Below are 15,072 nucleotides of genomic sequence, written 5' to 3'. Positions count from 1 at the left end.
CAATAACATCTGTCTACAAAGTTTTTGTTAAACAATGCATTCCAACTTTAAGGGTGCTATTCATAGACATTTCGCAGCACGCGCTACGAGCGTACTAAGCTAGCCCCGGCTATCCACTGGTTACTTGTACAGAATTCAAATCATATCATATAGCTAACACTGGTTTATGAATACGAAAAACGCTGATCAGCCACCAAAAGCCCGCGCTAAAAATGACTATGAATACGGTAAGAGACTTGATTAATCTTGCTCAGGATAGGGACCGATGGCGACGTAGATAGGAAGATAATATAAAAATGGATTTGAGGAAGGTAGGATATGATTGTAGAGACTGAATTAATCTTGTTCAGGATAGGGACCGATGGCGGGTCTATGTGAGGCGGCAATGAAGGTCCGGGTTTCTTAAAAGCCATAAGTATGGATTGGAAGAAGTGTACTGTAGTATTATATGTTCAAAAATATCCCATGAAATAGGCCTAGATTCTATATCTGTGCTCAATTATTGGTTTCTCTTTTAGGACCTGCAGAAATACTTGGATGAAGCGAAGGAGGGATTCATTTATTTTAGTCTGGGTTCAAACCTCCGGAGCGACACTTTGACATTAAGAAAACGGCAAGCGCTACTGGATGCATTTGCAGAACTGCCTCAGAGAATTCTCTGGAAATTTGAATCTGAAAATATTCCCGGAATTCCGCCCAACGTCAAAATAAGTAAATGGCTGCCACAGAGTGACATCCTAGGTAGTATTACACTTACATTCCATATGATCAATATAGCCAATATACCATATTACTCTCCAGATAAGAAACAGATCAATACTTTGCCCCAATTAGTATGTTACACGAACATAATTAAGCAATTATTATTATCTTATATTTTTGTGCAATTTAATGTGAGATCTGCTATGCTTGGATAAACGGTGAGTCAAAGTTATGACAGATCCAAAAGAGCAGACAGATATCTAAAGAACATGAACGAAATATCCGTGCACGTGGAATCCACGAGAAGTTGGATACTTGATGTTTCAACACAGGGTCGAAATATTTAGAAGGTTCATTCCAGTCCTGTAGCTTTAAGTTGAAAACAATGTACCGTGAATGAATATCGTTTGCAAACATTTTCAGCACATCCCAACATCCGCATGTTTATTACTCATTGTGGCAAGATGAGCACATCAGAAGCGACGTACAGAGGAGTTCCTATCGTCGGGGTGCCTTTCTTCGTAGACCAGATGTCCAACATGCAGAAAATCATCCGTAAAGGCATGGGAGTGTATCTGGATCATCACACTATGACTAAGGAGAGCGTCCTCATTGCTATTAGAGAAATTCTCAACAATGCCAGGTACGATCCGCCATTGTTGTTGTCTTAATGCAATGAACTAACGTTTCGTTAATGTGTGACGAGATAAGGATGTAAGTGCATTTAATGTGTTCTTCCCATGCGTTCCCTTAATATGTACAGAACATTCAATATTTTACTCTCTGAATGAAAGCAATTTGGATAAATATACGGAAATAACTCTCTTATACTACAATTCCAAAATATTCGTCATATTGGATTCACTCCATTTGAGTATGTTCGCTGGCGTGGAAGACGATGAAGTGGAGGCAGTGCTGCACTCGTCATGGCAACGTGACGTCGCACGTTGAAATAGTAATATACGTTACAAGAGCGGTATGTTGACGTTTTCATGTTCGAGGAAAAGATTGAAAAAGCGAAACGTAGTTGAACTTTTTTAATTTCCGAGAACATGAAAACAAACATACCGCTCGAGTATCGTACATTATTTTGTGCGAAGATCGTTTATTACATACCTGAAAGACGAATTCCTAATTAGTTGCAATGAAATCTCCATGTTGGTTTCTGTTTAATGATGGCAACTTCGGAAAACCAAAATATCTTTCTTCAACATTGTTGCTATAAAATGTTTTCTGTGTTTACTATACTCCAGCAGGCCGTGATATACGTCTGTCTTCCCCCCCCCCCAGTCTATAAATGCAAACTTAAAACAAACGGTAAGGTTATGTAATGATTTATTTTTCATCTTAATATTTTAACAATATTATTTATATAACATATTGCAGTAATAACATCGGCATCTGGAATCTTGTTGATTTTTTCACGGCTTCCTTAATGTTACTTGTATCAGGAATGCAATAAGTTTCGTGGAGTAGTAGACTTTACTTAATTTTTGCAAATATTTAAAAACAATAATTAACATTGCAATTTAGGTGAAATTGCAGTGGTAAGTTTCCAATTTATAATTATTACTATGTTAAACGTCTCTATAAATAATATGTTAAAAGCCTAAAGCAGTAAAATGAATGTCGCGCTTAAGCGGTAAGAAGAGGGACATTGTTATGTGTGTTACGTTGGGAATACTGAATGTGGTATTTCACACTTGCCGCGTATTGGTTCTGTGCGGAAAACAAGCAAATACGCACGATCTCGCACAAAATATTTTGACGATAAACCTCTGAGTCAAAGTGACTCTTGTACGTATGCCGAACTTGTAGATTAGTAACTTGGATGCTGAAATTATCAAATTACAGTTGTTGTGCTTGCTAATTTTCACAGGCTGGGCGACACCATAGAGTCTCCTTTTAAAAGGCGCCACTGATTTTCAAATCTCTGAAAAATAAAATGAGTCTTTAACACTCATTAATAATAAAGTGGATATTTTTAAAATGTACGTATGTATTTTTTCTATACGCAGCTATGAAGCAAACTCGAAGAAAATGTCGGAGTTGTTCAGAGATCACCCGACTTCCGCCTTAGATCGAGCAGTGTTCTGGACGGAATACGTCATCAGACACCAGGGAGCGCCACATCTGCGTTCAGCAGGGGCTGAACTGTATTGGTACGAGTACCTTCTACTCGACGTGTTGTTGGTTGTGGTCGCAGCGGGACTTGCAATAATTCTGGTAGTTTACTGGGTGTTGAGAGTATTATTAAATATGTTGTTCTCAAATCCAACCAAGAAGATGAAACAGAATTAATAACTTGAACTGAAATACAGAACTATTTCGAAAACTCTGTCAAGAAAATTGATTTTACTATGACCAGGTATTTTTAAATATAAATAAATGGGATCAAATTTCCACTCCATCATCATTATTTGCCTCCAAGGATTGATTCCTTTTCCTTGCTTCATCCTCACTATTGCTTGTGTTGTGTGCGTTTCTTACTGCACTCTAATTAAGGTAAGTTTTAATTGTCACATTACGCTTGCGCAACGGTTTGCTACTGCGTTCGACTCCCGGAAATAACCATACTCAAACTCACCAACATTATAACATCTTGTAATGTAATGACTGACTTCATATTGTTTTACTTATCTCAATATTTTAACGCTAGTCCACAACAAACTCGGGAACGGAAACGACAACGAGAACGAAAAATGTTTAGAATAAATACTGTACTGTACATTGTACACGTTATTAGTTGATAGAAATTTGAAGAATGATAACTGAAGACAATAGAATATGGTGAGTCAAATCTTTTAATGTGTATAACATGACTTATCAGGCTTCTCCCCTGGACACTTCTATAACAGTAATACCGTATTTTGATTGGTTCTGAATAAATTAGATTGAGTATGCCTTTGTCATCAATTCAACGGACGTTTGAAAGACAAGTGTTGTATAAGGAAGTGGAAGTTGTCTGTGACCAATTGGCCGACATTCAAAAGAATGTTCCCCCTCTTTTTGATAACAGTAGTGACAATTCATTCCGTTATAGGAGACCACATAAAATATATAAATGACACATCTACCTACAATATTATTGCATCATGGCAAAATTAATCTACCAATATTCGGCGTAGAGTGTAAAAAGATTCCGTCTTTGTGCGGAGAAATTATTCTCAACTTATAAAAGCTGTATAGATGTAAGGTGTGCTTAATTCATAATGGAAGAGTGAAACCTGAATGGAATACCAATCACAGTCTACTATATACAGTCGCGAAGCTCAATATGTAGTAAATATGCAAACATTAGATAGTTGCTCACCACTAGGATCGCTAATGTCGCCTCATTACAGGCAATGCAAAATGGTACCGTCACAGTCTATTGTTTCTAGCACCCTCAAAACTCAAGCTTCGTGACTGTATATAGTAGACTGTGATACCAATCTTACAGTTCACAAAGTGCAGTCGTAGAGAACGGTTGTGTAGTAAGCAGCATATACAAGTAGGTTAGCGTGTGAAGAAGGTATGGGCGACGACCTAAATTCTTACAGGGCGCGAATCGGGTGCTTCAATGCAGGGCAGTGTTGCAGATGTTCAAAAGGTGAAAATGCAATAGTGTCTGAGAGCATCAACATATTTGTGGCCGCAGCTGTTTTATCAGTTCTACTGATTATTGGAAATGTGGAGTTAAACCCTGGTCCTGGAGATACAGAAGGAAGAGTCTACAGTGATGAAGTGTTTCAAAGAGAATGGATAAACTATATGAAAGAAACGAGAGAAGACAGACTAAAGGTAAGTTTTCTACTAAACAAAGTAGCAAGTGATATAGATACATTAGTAAACAGATACACTGAAGTGGAAAAGAAGTTAAAGGAGGTTATCCAAGAGCAGGTGGTGTTAAAATCGATAGTTAAAAAATGGGAAAATGACAGTAGAATTAATAACATTGTAATTTATGGTGTTGAAGAGCGCAATCATGAAAAAGGAATTGATACTGGTTTCGTAGTGTTAGAATTATTAACTAAGTATTTCAGTCTAAACTTGGACATAAGTGCGATTAATAACGCGTATAGAGTCGGTAACGGAAAAAAAGACCAATTATTGTGAAATTGAACAGTTACTTTATCAAAGAGCACATCATTGCCAATACGCGTCAACTCAAAGGCACAAATATATTCATAGAAAATGACTTTGCAAAAGAAATTAGAGAGAAAAGAAAGAAACTAATTCCAATATTAAAAGAAGCTCGAGGTAAAGGATTGAGGGCAACTTTAGTAAAAGATAAAATGAAGATAAACGGAAACATAGTTAACGTAGAGGCCTTAAATAATCAATTCACTGAGGATTTATTAAGTTGCTGCAACAACAGAAATAACGAAATAGAGACTTGTGGAAATAGAGCATCATCGACACCACACGTAAACAGAAGTGCATCACGAAACAGGAAGTCTAGAAGCGTAGAGAGGACTGATAAGAAAAGTAACTCATCAAGCGGGCAGAAGGAATCAGAAATAACAAATAGAAGAATTGATGAGCTTACGGCAGTGAATGATATTAGAGCATACCTAAATAAACTAGACAGCACTGTTTTCACAGATACCAATCTTACGTTACATAGTAGATGTGGTGATTTACGTCATAAAGTTTAAACGATTCTGTGATATCGCACAGCGTTTTATATATTTTTATATTATGAAAATAATTTTTTTTTAGTTTGACGTGTTTTTGTCCAATATTTATCTAGATGGGGTTCCACCCACTTAGGACGTAAGGTCGACGTATATTCATTTTAAATATACTTACCATAAGCTCTACTATTAGGCACTTAGATACAATTGTGAAGGTTGTGCAAATAAGCAATAATTTTCAGGCAGTCGACTATCTGCATGACCGAAGCTCGCATGCCTTGAAACGATATACTCAATGACATGAAACTAACGATAGGCCTATATTAAATGTAGAAAAGTTGCGACAATGTCCGAAACCTAGGCACAATATTGAGAACGTTGCGCAAAGAAGCTATAATTGGACGGAGTTTCGCAATAATAGACCAACCGAAAATAAAAAAAAAAAGAGATATTTGCACAAATCTGTTGATGGCAGGCTAATATAAGCAAAAAAATCGTTTATTGCATAAAATTCATTTATTTATTTTGCTTTGAAATATTAATTCAACTGCTGGTCTCTTATTAAAATCGGTTAGCCTTTTTTGGTATTTATTTCATTTTATTGGGTTATTTTACGACGCTGTATCAACATCTAGGTTATTTAGCGTCTGAATGAAATGAAGGTGATAATGCCGGTGAAATGAGTCCGGGGTCCAGCACCGAAAGTTACCCAGCATTTGCTCGTATTGGGTTGAGGGAAACCCCCGGAAAAAACCTCAACCAGGTAACTTGTCCCAACCGGGATTCGAACCCGGGCCACCTGGTTTCGCGGCCAGACGCGCTGACCGTTACTCCACATGTGTGAACTATTTTTTTGGTATTATTTGTGCTATTTTTTGTAATAGTGTGAATGTTATAATACTTCTAGAATAAAATGTTTTATAAAAAAACAGATTTATTTCAATGGCCAATATCTCGAAATAGGTTTTTGGCGCTTGGTCTATTATTGCGTAACTCCGTCCAATTATCAGGCTGTCGACACTCCGCTTCACCAATGCTCTTATACCTTCAAACGATAATATTCCATAATATGAAACTACCGATATGACTATATTTATTGTAGGAAAGTTGGGTGTTTCTAATCTGCACATGATACGAGTATACAGTGACGTTCAAACGTCAAATATAGTGTAAATAAATTAGGCTATCTCACTCTAGCATGTGATTATTTTAGCACTGTCATTCCTGTGTGTATAGATATGATTGGTCTTAATTCGGTGAGAGTGCAGGCATTGTGCCAAGGTCACAGGAATAAAAAGATCCTTGTTCTCCGTAATGACTGCATTTTAAATTCGATAAGACGGCTGCTAGTAGCGTGTCTGAACTCTTAAAGAGTGGTTGCGTGATAAATGCGACAGTCTGTTATCTCGGATTAGGATTTGTTTTGTAAGCAGGGAAACAATTGGAAAACGAAATATAGGCCTACTGACTTTTTAAGGTAAGAACTGTCTGAAAATAATTTACGGTGTTTCAGACTTAAAACCTAAGCTTGTATTTTCATGAGAAATGTTGTTATTATTATTATTTTAACTGGTACCGTATAAAACAGTGATGTCAAAGCAAGCGCATTTTTCTGACCTTGATGTCGTGCGCGGGCAGGAAGCGCTAAGTATGGAAAGAGGAAGGGTTGTGTATATGAATAAGCAGCCTGTTGGATCAAGAAAACAGTGGTGCAAACACTTCAAACGGAACGTGAAATTTTATGTTGTTATTTTTATATGGCTTCTTTCTGTTTAATATTATCTATATTGTCTGTAAAACAAAAGTACTAACACTGATTTCTTAATATTGCACTTGTGTTTTAAATCTTAATAACATAATAGAGAGTTAAGAAGGAATATTCACTTAAATTCCATAGTAGTATAATATTATACTGTATTAAGTGGATGAAACACATCATTCATAAAGAAAGTGATATTCCAAAAAAAGAGATTGAGTATGACATAATAAGTTGGAATTTATATTGATGGTATCTTTAGCCTTACAAAAGTAATCAATAAACTAATCAAAACAATATTACAGTGCAAAGCAAAGTTACCTAGGTAGGCCTACTGTATCTGTTTTAAGTGTATTAATATTACATAACAAAACTCTTATCGCATTACGCTTTTAAGGTGATATTTGTGAGCAACTTCTTATCATCAGAATATTAAATTATTTTCTCGAAATCTGCTGAAGCTATAGAGCTGACATTTTTACAACATATGGGCACATATCTTTTGCTTATGATGTAACAGTAGTTGCTTTGTTAATTCATTTCCTTACATACAATTTCCATGCGAATATTTTCAAAATTTTCAATACACTATCTTCAGTAATACGTATTTACGGTATATTAGATTTACGAAAACATTCTGTAAGGCTACTAAATAAATAGGCCTATACCAGAAAATTTGACTTTTCTATACGAAAAGTTGAGAAAATGTTTCTTTTGAATAAAAAAAATCAAACTTGTGAAAAATGAGCCTTAAAATTAAAAATTACATTCTTATAATGCACTTATACTTCTCAGGCAAATCTAAAAATTAATATGGATACAGTTTTAATAAGTTCTCTTCCCTTTATCTATTGAATCGTCCACACCTGTGGAGTAACGGTTAGCATGCCTAGCCGCGAAACAAGGTGGCCCAGGTTCGATTCCCGGTCGAGGCAAGTTACCTGGTTGAGGTTTTTTCCGGGGTTTTCCCTCAACCCAATATGAGCAAATGCTGGGTAACTTTCGGTGTTGGACCCCGGACTCATTTCACCGGCATTATCACCTTCATATCATTCAGACGCTAAATAACCTGAGCTGTTGATAAAGCGTCGTAAAATAACCTACTAAAATAAAAAAAAATTATCTATTGAATCAGTGCTGGCCATCCCTGAATATAGCTCGACCAAGCGGCATATACCACCTCTTTCGTCTGTCTCTTTCCTTTCCGCTGTAAAGCGCAAAGGCTCTCCTGGGCTCTAAAGCGCGCGCTTGCTCCTGTGGGCATCAATTGACATGCCTGCTATAGGGGATGAACAAAATATTATAGGGATAAACAAAACATTGACTGTTTTTTTTTGCGACGTTGTTTCGGATAAGCCTGATTTCGGTTAACCGAAGTTCGGTTAAGAGGGGTTTTACTGTAGTTTAGAAATGGCTTAACTCAAAAGAGCATTAAGATCATCACACAGAAGAAATATGCTTTGCTAAAGAAACGTAAATGTTAATTTATGAGCAGCAATGTATTACATTTTATCCTCGAATTTTGAAATACTTCGTGTCACAAAATTGTACAATGAACGACAATGATGGAGGAAGCTTGCGTTCTCGAGTCGAACTGTGGACTCTTCATCTACTCTTTTTAGTTGGTTATTTAACGACGCTGTATCAGCTACTAGGTTATATTTTAACTTCGATGGAATTGGTGATATCGAGATGGTATTTGGCGAGATGAGGTGGAGGATCCTCTATAGGTTACCTGACATTCGCCTTATAGCTGGGAAAATCCTCGGAAAAAAACAAACCAGATAATGAGCTCTAGCGGGAAACGATCCCACGCCCTAGCGCAACTTTGGTTCGGCAGGCAAGCGCCTTAGGCGATTGGGCTGGACTCTTGCCGGCGGGCCAAAAACAAGCTAGTGCGAGTAAAGCGTGTCTGTATCTGGGCTAAAATAATGAACTTGTGTTTTGCAGGACAGGATTTTGCTTCAGGGAGAGAAAAAGGAACGATGTGGACAGAAGTGCTGCTTCTCGCTACACTACAGTTTATGAGTACAGGCTTGCAGGGAGCAGAGAGTGCAAGGATATTAAGTCTGTTAAATGCAGCTTCGCCGAGTCATTATATATTCAATAGACCCCTAATTATAGCCCTTGCCAACAGAGGTCACCAGGTAATATAAAAAAACATTTGTCATCCTCTCAGGTGTTTAATGCTGAGAGGAATGCGGTTCCGACTAGTCTAGCGTGGTTCCACAGTTTAGTTTATACAGTTGCGAAGCTCAATACTTACTAAATATGCAAACATAAACAGTTGAAATACGCATCCATAGATAGTTGCTAGCTACCAGTATCGCCTCTATCGCCTCATCACAGACTCTTTCCCTAGCAGACGATAAAATGTATTGTACTTTTGATATCGTATTCTTTTGAAAAATTAACACCTTCCTTCCACTATTGAAATACGAAATACATAAGTTTTATATATTATTTTCATAAAGTATATATTATATTTTATAAACTCACCTTCCTGGATCTTTCGGAAGGATAACTCTGACCTCTTTTTCTTAGAATTTATAGTGCAACAAACGTCTCCTTGTCCCATATTATTACTCAAATTATTGTATTTCAGCCATTTACAGTTATTAGAACCGATAACGAACATTTCACAGTTTACACAACTTTTCACAACAATGCGAAATACGGCACAGTCAATGCTTTTTCGATCTAGACCAGGCCATAATATATGTTCGGGTTTTCTATTTCAGTGTATGGAGCTCAGTGAATTATTATATTATAACTCTATTGCGTATCATAGCTAAGTTTTATTTAGTGTAATGTGTCCATAACTTCCCTTTACTTCTTGTTGCATAATATGTTGCAGAAATAATTACAAAACTGTGTTATTTTAATGTGAAGAGAATTTTACATGTTAACATAATCTTTTCGCATCAACATTTTAAGTTTAGAATGGGAGTTATTTTGAGGTTTAATAAAAAAGAATTTATATTGTAATTTGAATATAGCACATCTACCTTCCTTGATAAAGACAGAAAATTTATCATACCACTCTTATGAAATTAGTGTACGTACGATTGTTACTTTTTCTCTTAGGTAGTAGATAAATACAATAATTCAATACTCAAATGTAGTATTAAAATACAGACAAATTGAATGTGCGGAGTATCATACATAACATTATGCTTAATTATAATGTATAATTGCGAATTTAGGAATATAAGATATAGTAAACATAACCTATAATATTTCCATATGAATGGCAGGGCATTGGATACCACTAAAATTAGACAGAAAGGGGCAACTGGGACAGTAAACATAACCTATAATTTCAACATAGCTAAATATTCGTGCGGTGCAACTGAAAATTATTGAATCGTGCATAAACGAATGTACAATAATTTCGCAATATTTAATCGAAATAAAGGCAGGTAGGTCTATTACACATACGAACAATGTAATTTTCACACCAAAAATAATATTATACCTTAACTCGCATGGAATTATGTCTGAAGTGTCTCCTAATTATTGTTTTAAATTTTATTAATGCAATTACACTACATTTTAGAGAAATATATGTTAATTTTTATGCATTCCAATTAATTTATATGGTTGAAACGCCGCCCTTCGTGATCGGGTTAAGCGAGTCACATGGTCTGCCTTATGGCCTGTATTAGATCACGATAGCAGTGACACAGTCTATTGTTCCTAGTACACACAGCGCTCCAAGCGGCTAGCAACTACCGCGAGAAATGCAAAAAATCACCCCAAGCTTCGCGACTGTATATACTAGACTGTGGTGGTACTGGAGTGGGAGGGAACAGTGACAGCGGCAGTCTGGAAGGAAGTACAGTAGAACCCCGATTATCCGTCACCCTATTAACCGATTGTTGGATTATCCGACTGTCTTTCTCTCGCGCCTTTTTATTTATTTATTTATTTATTTATTTATTTATTTATTTATTTATTTATTTATTTTTTTGTTACAGAAACATATGAAGTAGATTCTATTGTATGTTATATTAGTATAGACCTACGTTTTTTCTTAGAGTGTGTTATTGCAAGCATTTACACTTACACAGTTTGGTCTACTGTTAGAGTTGCCGTACTCTACAGTTTCTATATAAAATGTATTCCATGAATGTCAAAAGAAACGTGTTGTGCTAAGTATCGAACAAAATGCAAATAATTAAGTGGTTTGTGGAAAGAGAAACTATGGGTCATCTCGCATCAGAATATGAGATTGATGTTACAACTGTGAGCAATTGAATAAAAATAAAACATAATGTGTATACAGTATGTAAATCTACAACATGAGACCTCTACTATTTATATTTCTCCGCTGACAGCCATTACAAGGAGTTTTCATAACCCTTAAAACTACGTCGTTGACAACCGAATTTAAATTAATGAACTTCTGACTCACTACCAAGCGTGTTAAACACAAGACCGCGGAGGAAATGACGAAAATTCAAGTGTTATTCACTTAATTTACGAAAATATTTTGTGGTACGGATTATCCGATTTTTTCGATTAATCGTTCCGTCAACCCCCTTCATTACCACGGATAATAGAGGTTCTACTGTACAATCATACTGAAAATATTCGCCCAATTTACGAGAGCAGTATGCCTATTAGTTTTCTAACGTATTTTTGGCGAGATAGAGATACAACCATTCGTACTTACGTGTTCAGAGAAGGAAAGTATTGTAGAAAATTTTATTTATTTATTTATTTTATTTATTCATTTATTTATTTATTTTATTTATTCATTTATTTATTTATTTTATTTATTTATTTTATTTATTTATTTTATTTATTCATTTATTTATTTTATGTATTTATTTATTTATTTTATTTATTCATTTATTTAGTCCACACCTGTGGAGTAACGGTCAGCGCGTCTGGCTGCGAAACCAGGTGGCCCGGGTTCGAATCCCGGTTGGAGCAAGTTACCTGGTTGAGGTTTTTTCCGGGGTTTTCCCTCAACCCAATACGAGCAAATGCTGGGTAACTTTCGGTGCTGGACCCCGGACTCATTTCACCGGCATTATCACCTTCATATCATTCAGAGCTAAATAACCTAGATGTTGATAAAGCGTCGTAAAATAACCCAATAAAATAAAAAAATAAATAAAAATCTTTTATTTATTATTTATTTATTATTCATTTATTTACTACTTATTTATTATTTATTTTGGCGAAGTTAAGGTCAATACACCACCAGAAATACACATACAATAAAATAAATAAAAAGAAAAATCATAATACAACTACAATAATATACATGAAAAGAAGAATCATACTATAAAATTTAGTGATTGGTAGAAATTGAATTAAATTTGTAAAGTAATCAATTTAAATATACTGTACTCCTGAATTCACTTGAGAAGTATAACTATTTGATTTCGTATTTTAAGATATCACCAACAAAAATGATTTTCCCATTACATTATAGGAATCTGTTTTTCACGATACCAATCACACATATTCTAAAATTCCAATAGAATAAAACCAAAAAATTTCCACAGCATGTTTCCTTAAAAATGACTTTTAACTGTGAAATATTTAATGAGTAAATCATTTAATATTGACATAGTTAACATCAGGGAGAAGACTGAAGACTGCATATTTTTGGACGATTAATACTTCCCACTCCGCTCGGCTCGGCTTGGCTGTAGCAACAAAAGAATCTACCTGCAAACCCCCCGCACCGATGGCAAGAATACCTCAGGTCCCAGCGCTAAACTCGTCGGAGGAAGACAGATTTGCAAAGAGTGTCTTGTATTGTAATGTAACTGTCTGTAACTACAGAGTATCCGACAAGTCCCACATCATAGGCTAAATCATAAAATATGTTCAATATGACCCCTCTGGTTTCCGAATATGTTTGAATGTGGAACTTCATGTTATTCATAACGCGGTGAAGCGTTCGGCGGTGATTTCGCGACACTTTTCCTCGACGCGCATTCGTATATGTGAACAAACAGAATCTTCGGTATTGGTCGCCCATTCAGCCACAACACTTCAATTAGCTTACGGAAATATAATATACTAGTGGCTTGTGCAGCAAATGCTGCAAACTAAGTTCATTAGACGTTCAAATAAACATTTTTCAGATTTATTTTCAATGAAGAATGCCAGACATTCTGAAAGTTATTTGCTTCCATAATAATGAAAGATACTCTCTCTCCAGCCAATACTGAAGAGAACCACGCATATAAATATCTACACCACACCGCCATTAAATATATGAAAAAGACCCAACCCCACTTGATTAATAACTATAAAAATATTTGATTTTTAATAATATTATTATCTTACGTAAGTTTTATAGCTTTCAGTAACATATACTATATAGCCGCCACTCAGTAAAATATAGAAATCAAAATCTAATTTAAGTTATTCTCTATATCTACTTATATAACCCCAAAACGTTTCACTTTCATATCATGAATAGCCTATAGCATTAATATGTGTAATTAATGAAAAATAGTCACATCACGGCATTAACTACAATAATATTTCATTTCTAATGGTAATAATGTCATCAAACCATCTTAAGTTTTGTAGTTTTTAATATCCAATACACAGCTGTACCCAGAAAATTACACACCACAGAATCGAACCTGCAAATTATTTTTAGTAAGTTAAGTTTTTAATAACCAATTTAATTTGGGCTCTAAATATGTCAGCATTCTTGCAGATCATGGCCTTCGTGTAATATTGTTTACTGTGGTGTGTGTTTTGTTTCATTCTGAAATGCAACACGGCCGACTTGATGCTCGCTTCGCTTCTCCAGAATACAATTAGCTAGTTCTCAAAACTGACGACAGATGGATTTTGGAAAATAGGAAAATTATATAGGAAAATTGATATTTCACTGAAAACTACTATTTTTCCGAAAAACTTTGGGTTCCAAGGTTCAAAATGAGGGGCCATTTATTAAAATCCGTTCAGCCGTTTTCCCGTAATTTCCATTACCAACTCAAATTATATAGATATGTATATATATACTCGTATAATACTTTGAAGCATAATTAAAATGTTGTCCCAATTGTTCTCTCTGTTCTGCTGATTATTTTAAAATTTAATTTATATAGTAAATATGAAACATAATAGTGATATTTGCCATACACAGGAATTGGTGCGAAACCCGAGAATGACTCATGTCGCATTGGTTTTGTTTCAAGTCATTATCAAAGAGTGAGGTAAAACAGACGAAGAAAAAAAAAAGAAAGATAATAATCCTTTCCAAAATGAATGAATGTAGTTGAAATTTGTTTAACTACCGAAGCTGAATTCAATCCTATTTTCAAGAATTAATCACGTTTCTGACGCTATTCTCTTGCAAAATAAGAACGACTGAAACATTTTTATGTGTACAGTTCTGTTTCATAATTCCTTATTTTTTCTGTTACTTTATTGTAGTATTCATGGGAGTATTATACAGGAAATTATGGGACACAGCCATTAATATTCGGAACTCGGGGGAAAAAAAAAATTTCATTCCGTGGTAATCAATACCAGTAAGCCTATTGGGTGGGTGGTAGCTCTCTACGATAACACGTCTAATAGAATTTCTTTATTAACTGCATATCGGCATGTCATGGCATGCCACTACAGATTCTCTCAGATAAATCTATGGGTAACTGACTTCTCTCTTCTATCGTAGCAGACAATGTTATGGCTACGTCTCAACGTTCCGCTAAGCCAGTGATGCCAAAGCAAGCGCATTTTTCTGACCTTGACGTCGTGCGCGGGCAGCAAGCGCTAAGTATGGAAAGAGGAAGGGTTGTGTATATGAATAAGCAAACAGTGGTGCACAAATTTCAAACGGAACGTGAAATTTTATGTCGTTATTTTTATATGGCTTCTTTCTGTTTAATATTATCTATATTGTCTGTAAAACAAAAGTACTAACACTGATTTCTTAATATTGCACTTGTGTTTTAAATCTTAATAACATAATAGAGAGTTAAGAAGGAATATTCACTTAAATTC

At 35.4% G+C, this 15,072-nt stretch overlaps 1 protein-coding gene across 4 annotated transcripts in view; it reads left to right on the top strand.

The window, feature by feature from the left end:
• Positions 1-15,072, top strand: part of LOC138707583 (UDP-glucosyltransferase 2-like) — a 54,860-nt gene that overhangs the window by 27,561 nt on the left and 12,227 nt on the right. For 3 of the 4 annotated variants that reach the window (XM_069837208.1, XM_069837192.1, XM_069837200.1), the window contains exons 4-6: positions 519-741; positions 1,126-1,345; positions 2,721-3,105. In XM_069837208.1, coding sequence (XP_069693309.1) covers positions 519-741; positions 1,126-1,345; positions 2,721-3,003 — 726 coding nt within the window. In that variant the 3' untranslated portion in view covers positions 3,004-3,105. Of the gene's footprint in view, positions 1-518; positions 742-1,125; positions 1,346-2,720; positions 3,106-15,072 lie in introns of those variants that run through there. The other variant, XM_069837219.1, reaches the window with a different exon arrangement.

The sequence above is a fragment of the Periplaneta americana genome, chromosome 1, assembly GCF_040183065.1.
Source record: "Periplaneta americana isolate PAMFEO1 chromosome 1, P.americana_PAMFEO1_priV1, whole genome shotgun sequence".
Lineage (NCBI taxonomy): Eukaryota > Metazoa > Arthropoda > Insecta > Blattodea > Blattidae > Periplaneta > Periplaneta americana.
Note: the sequence above shows the minus strand (reverse complement) of the source record. Positions and strands in the feature narration are given on the sequence as shown.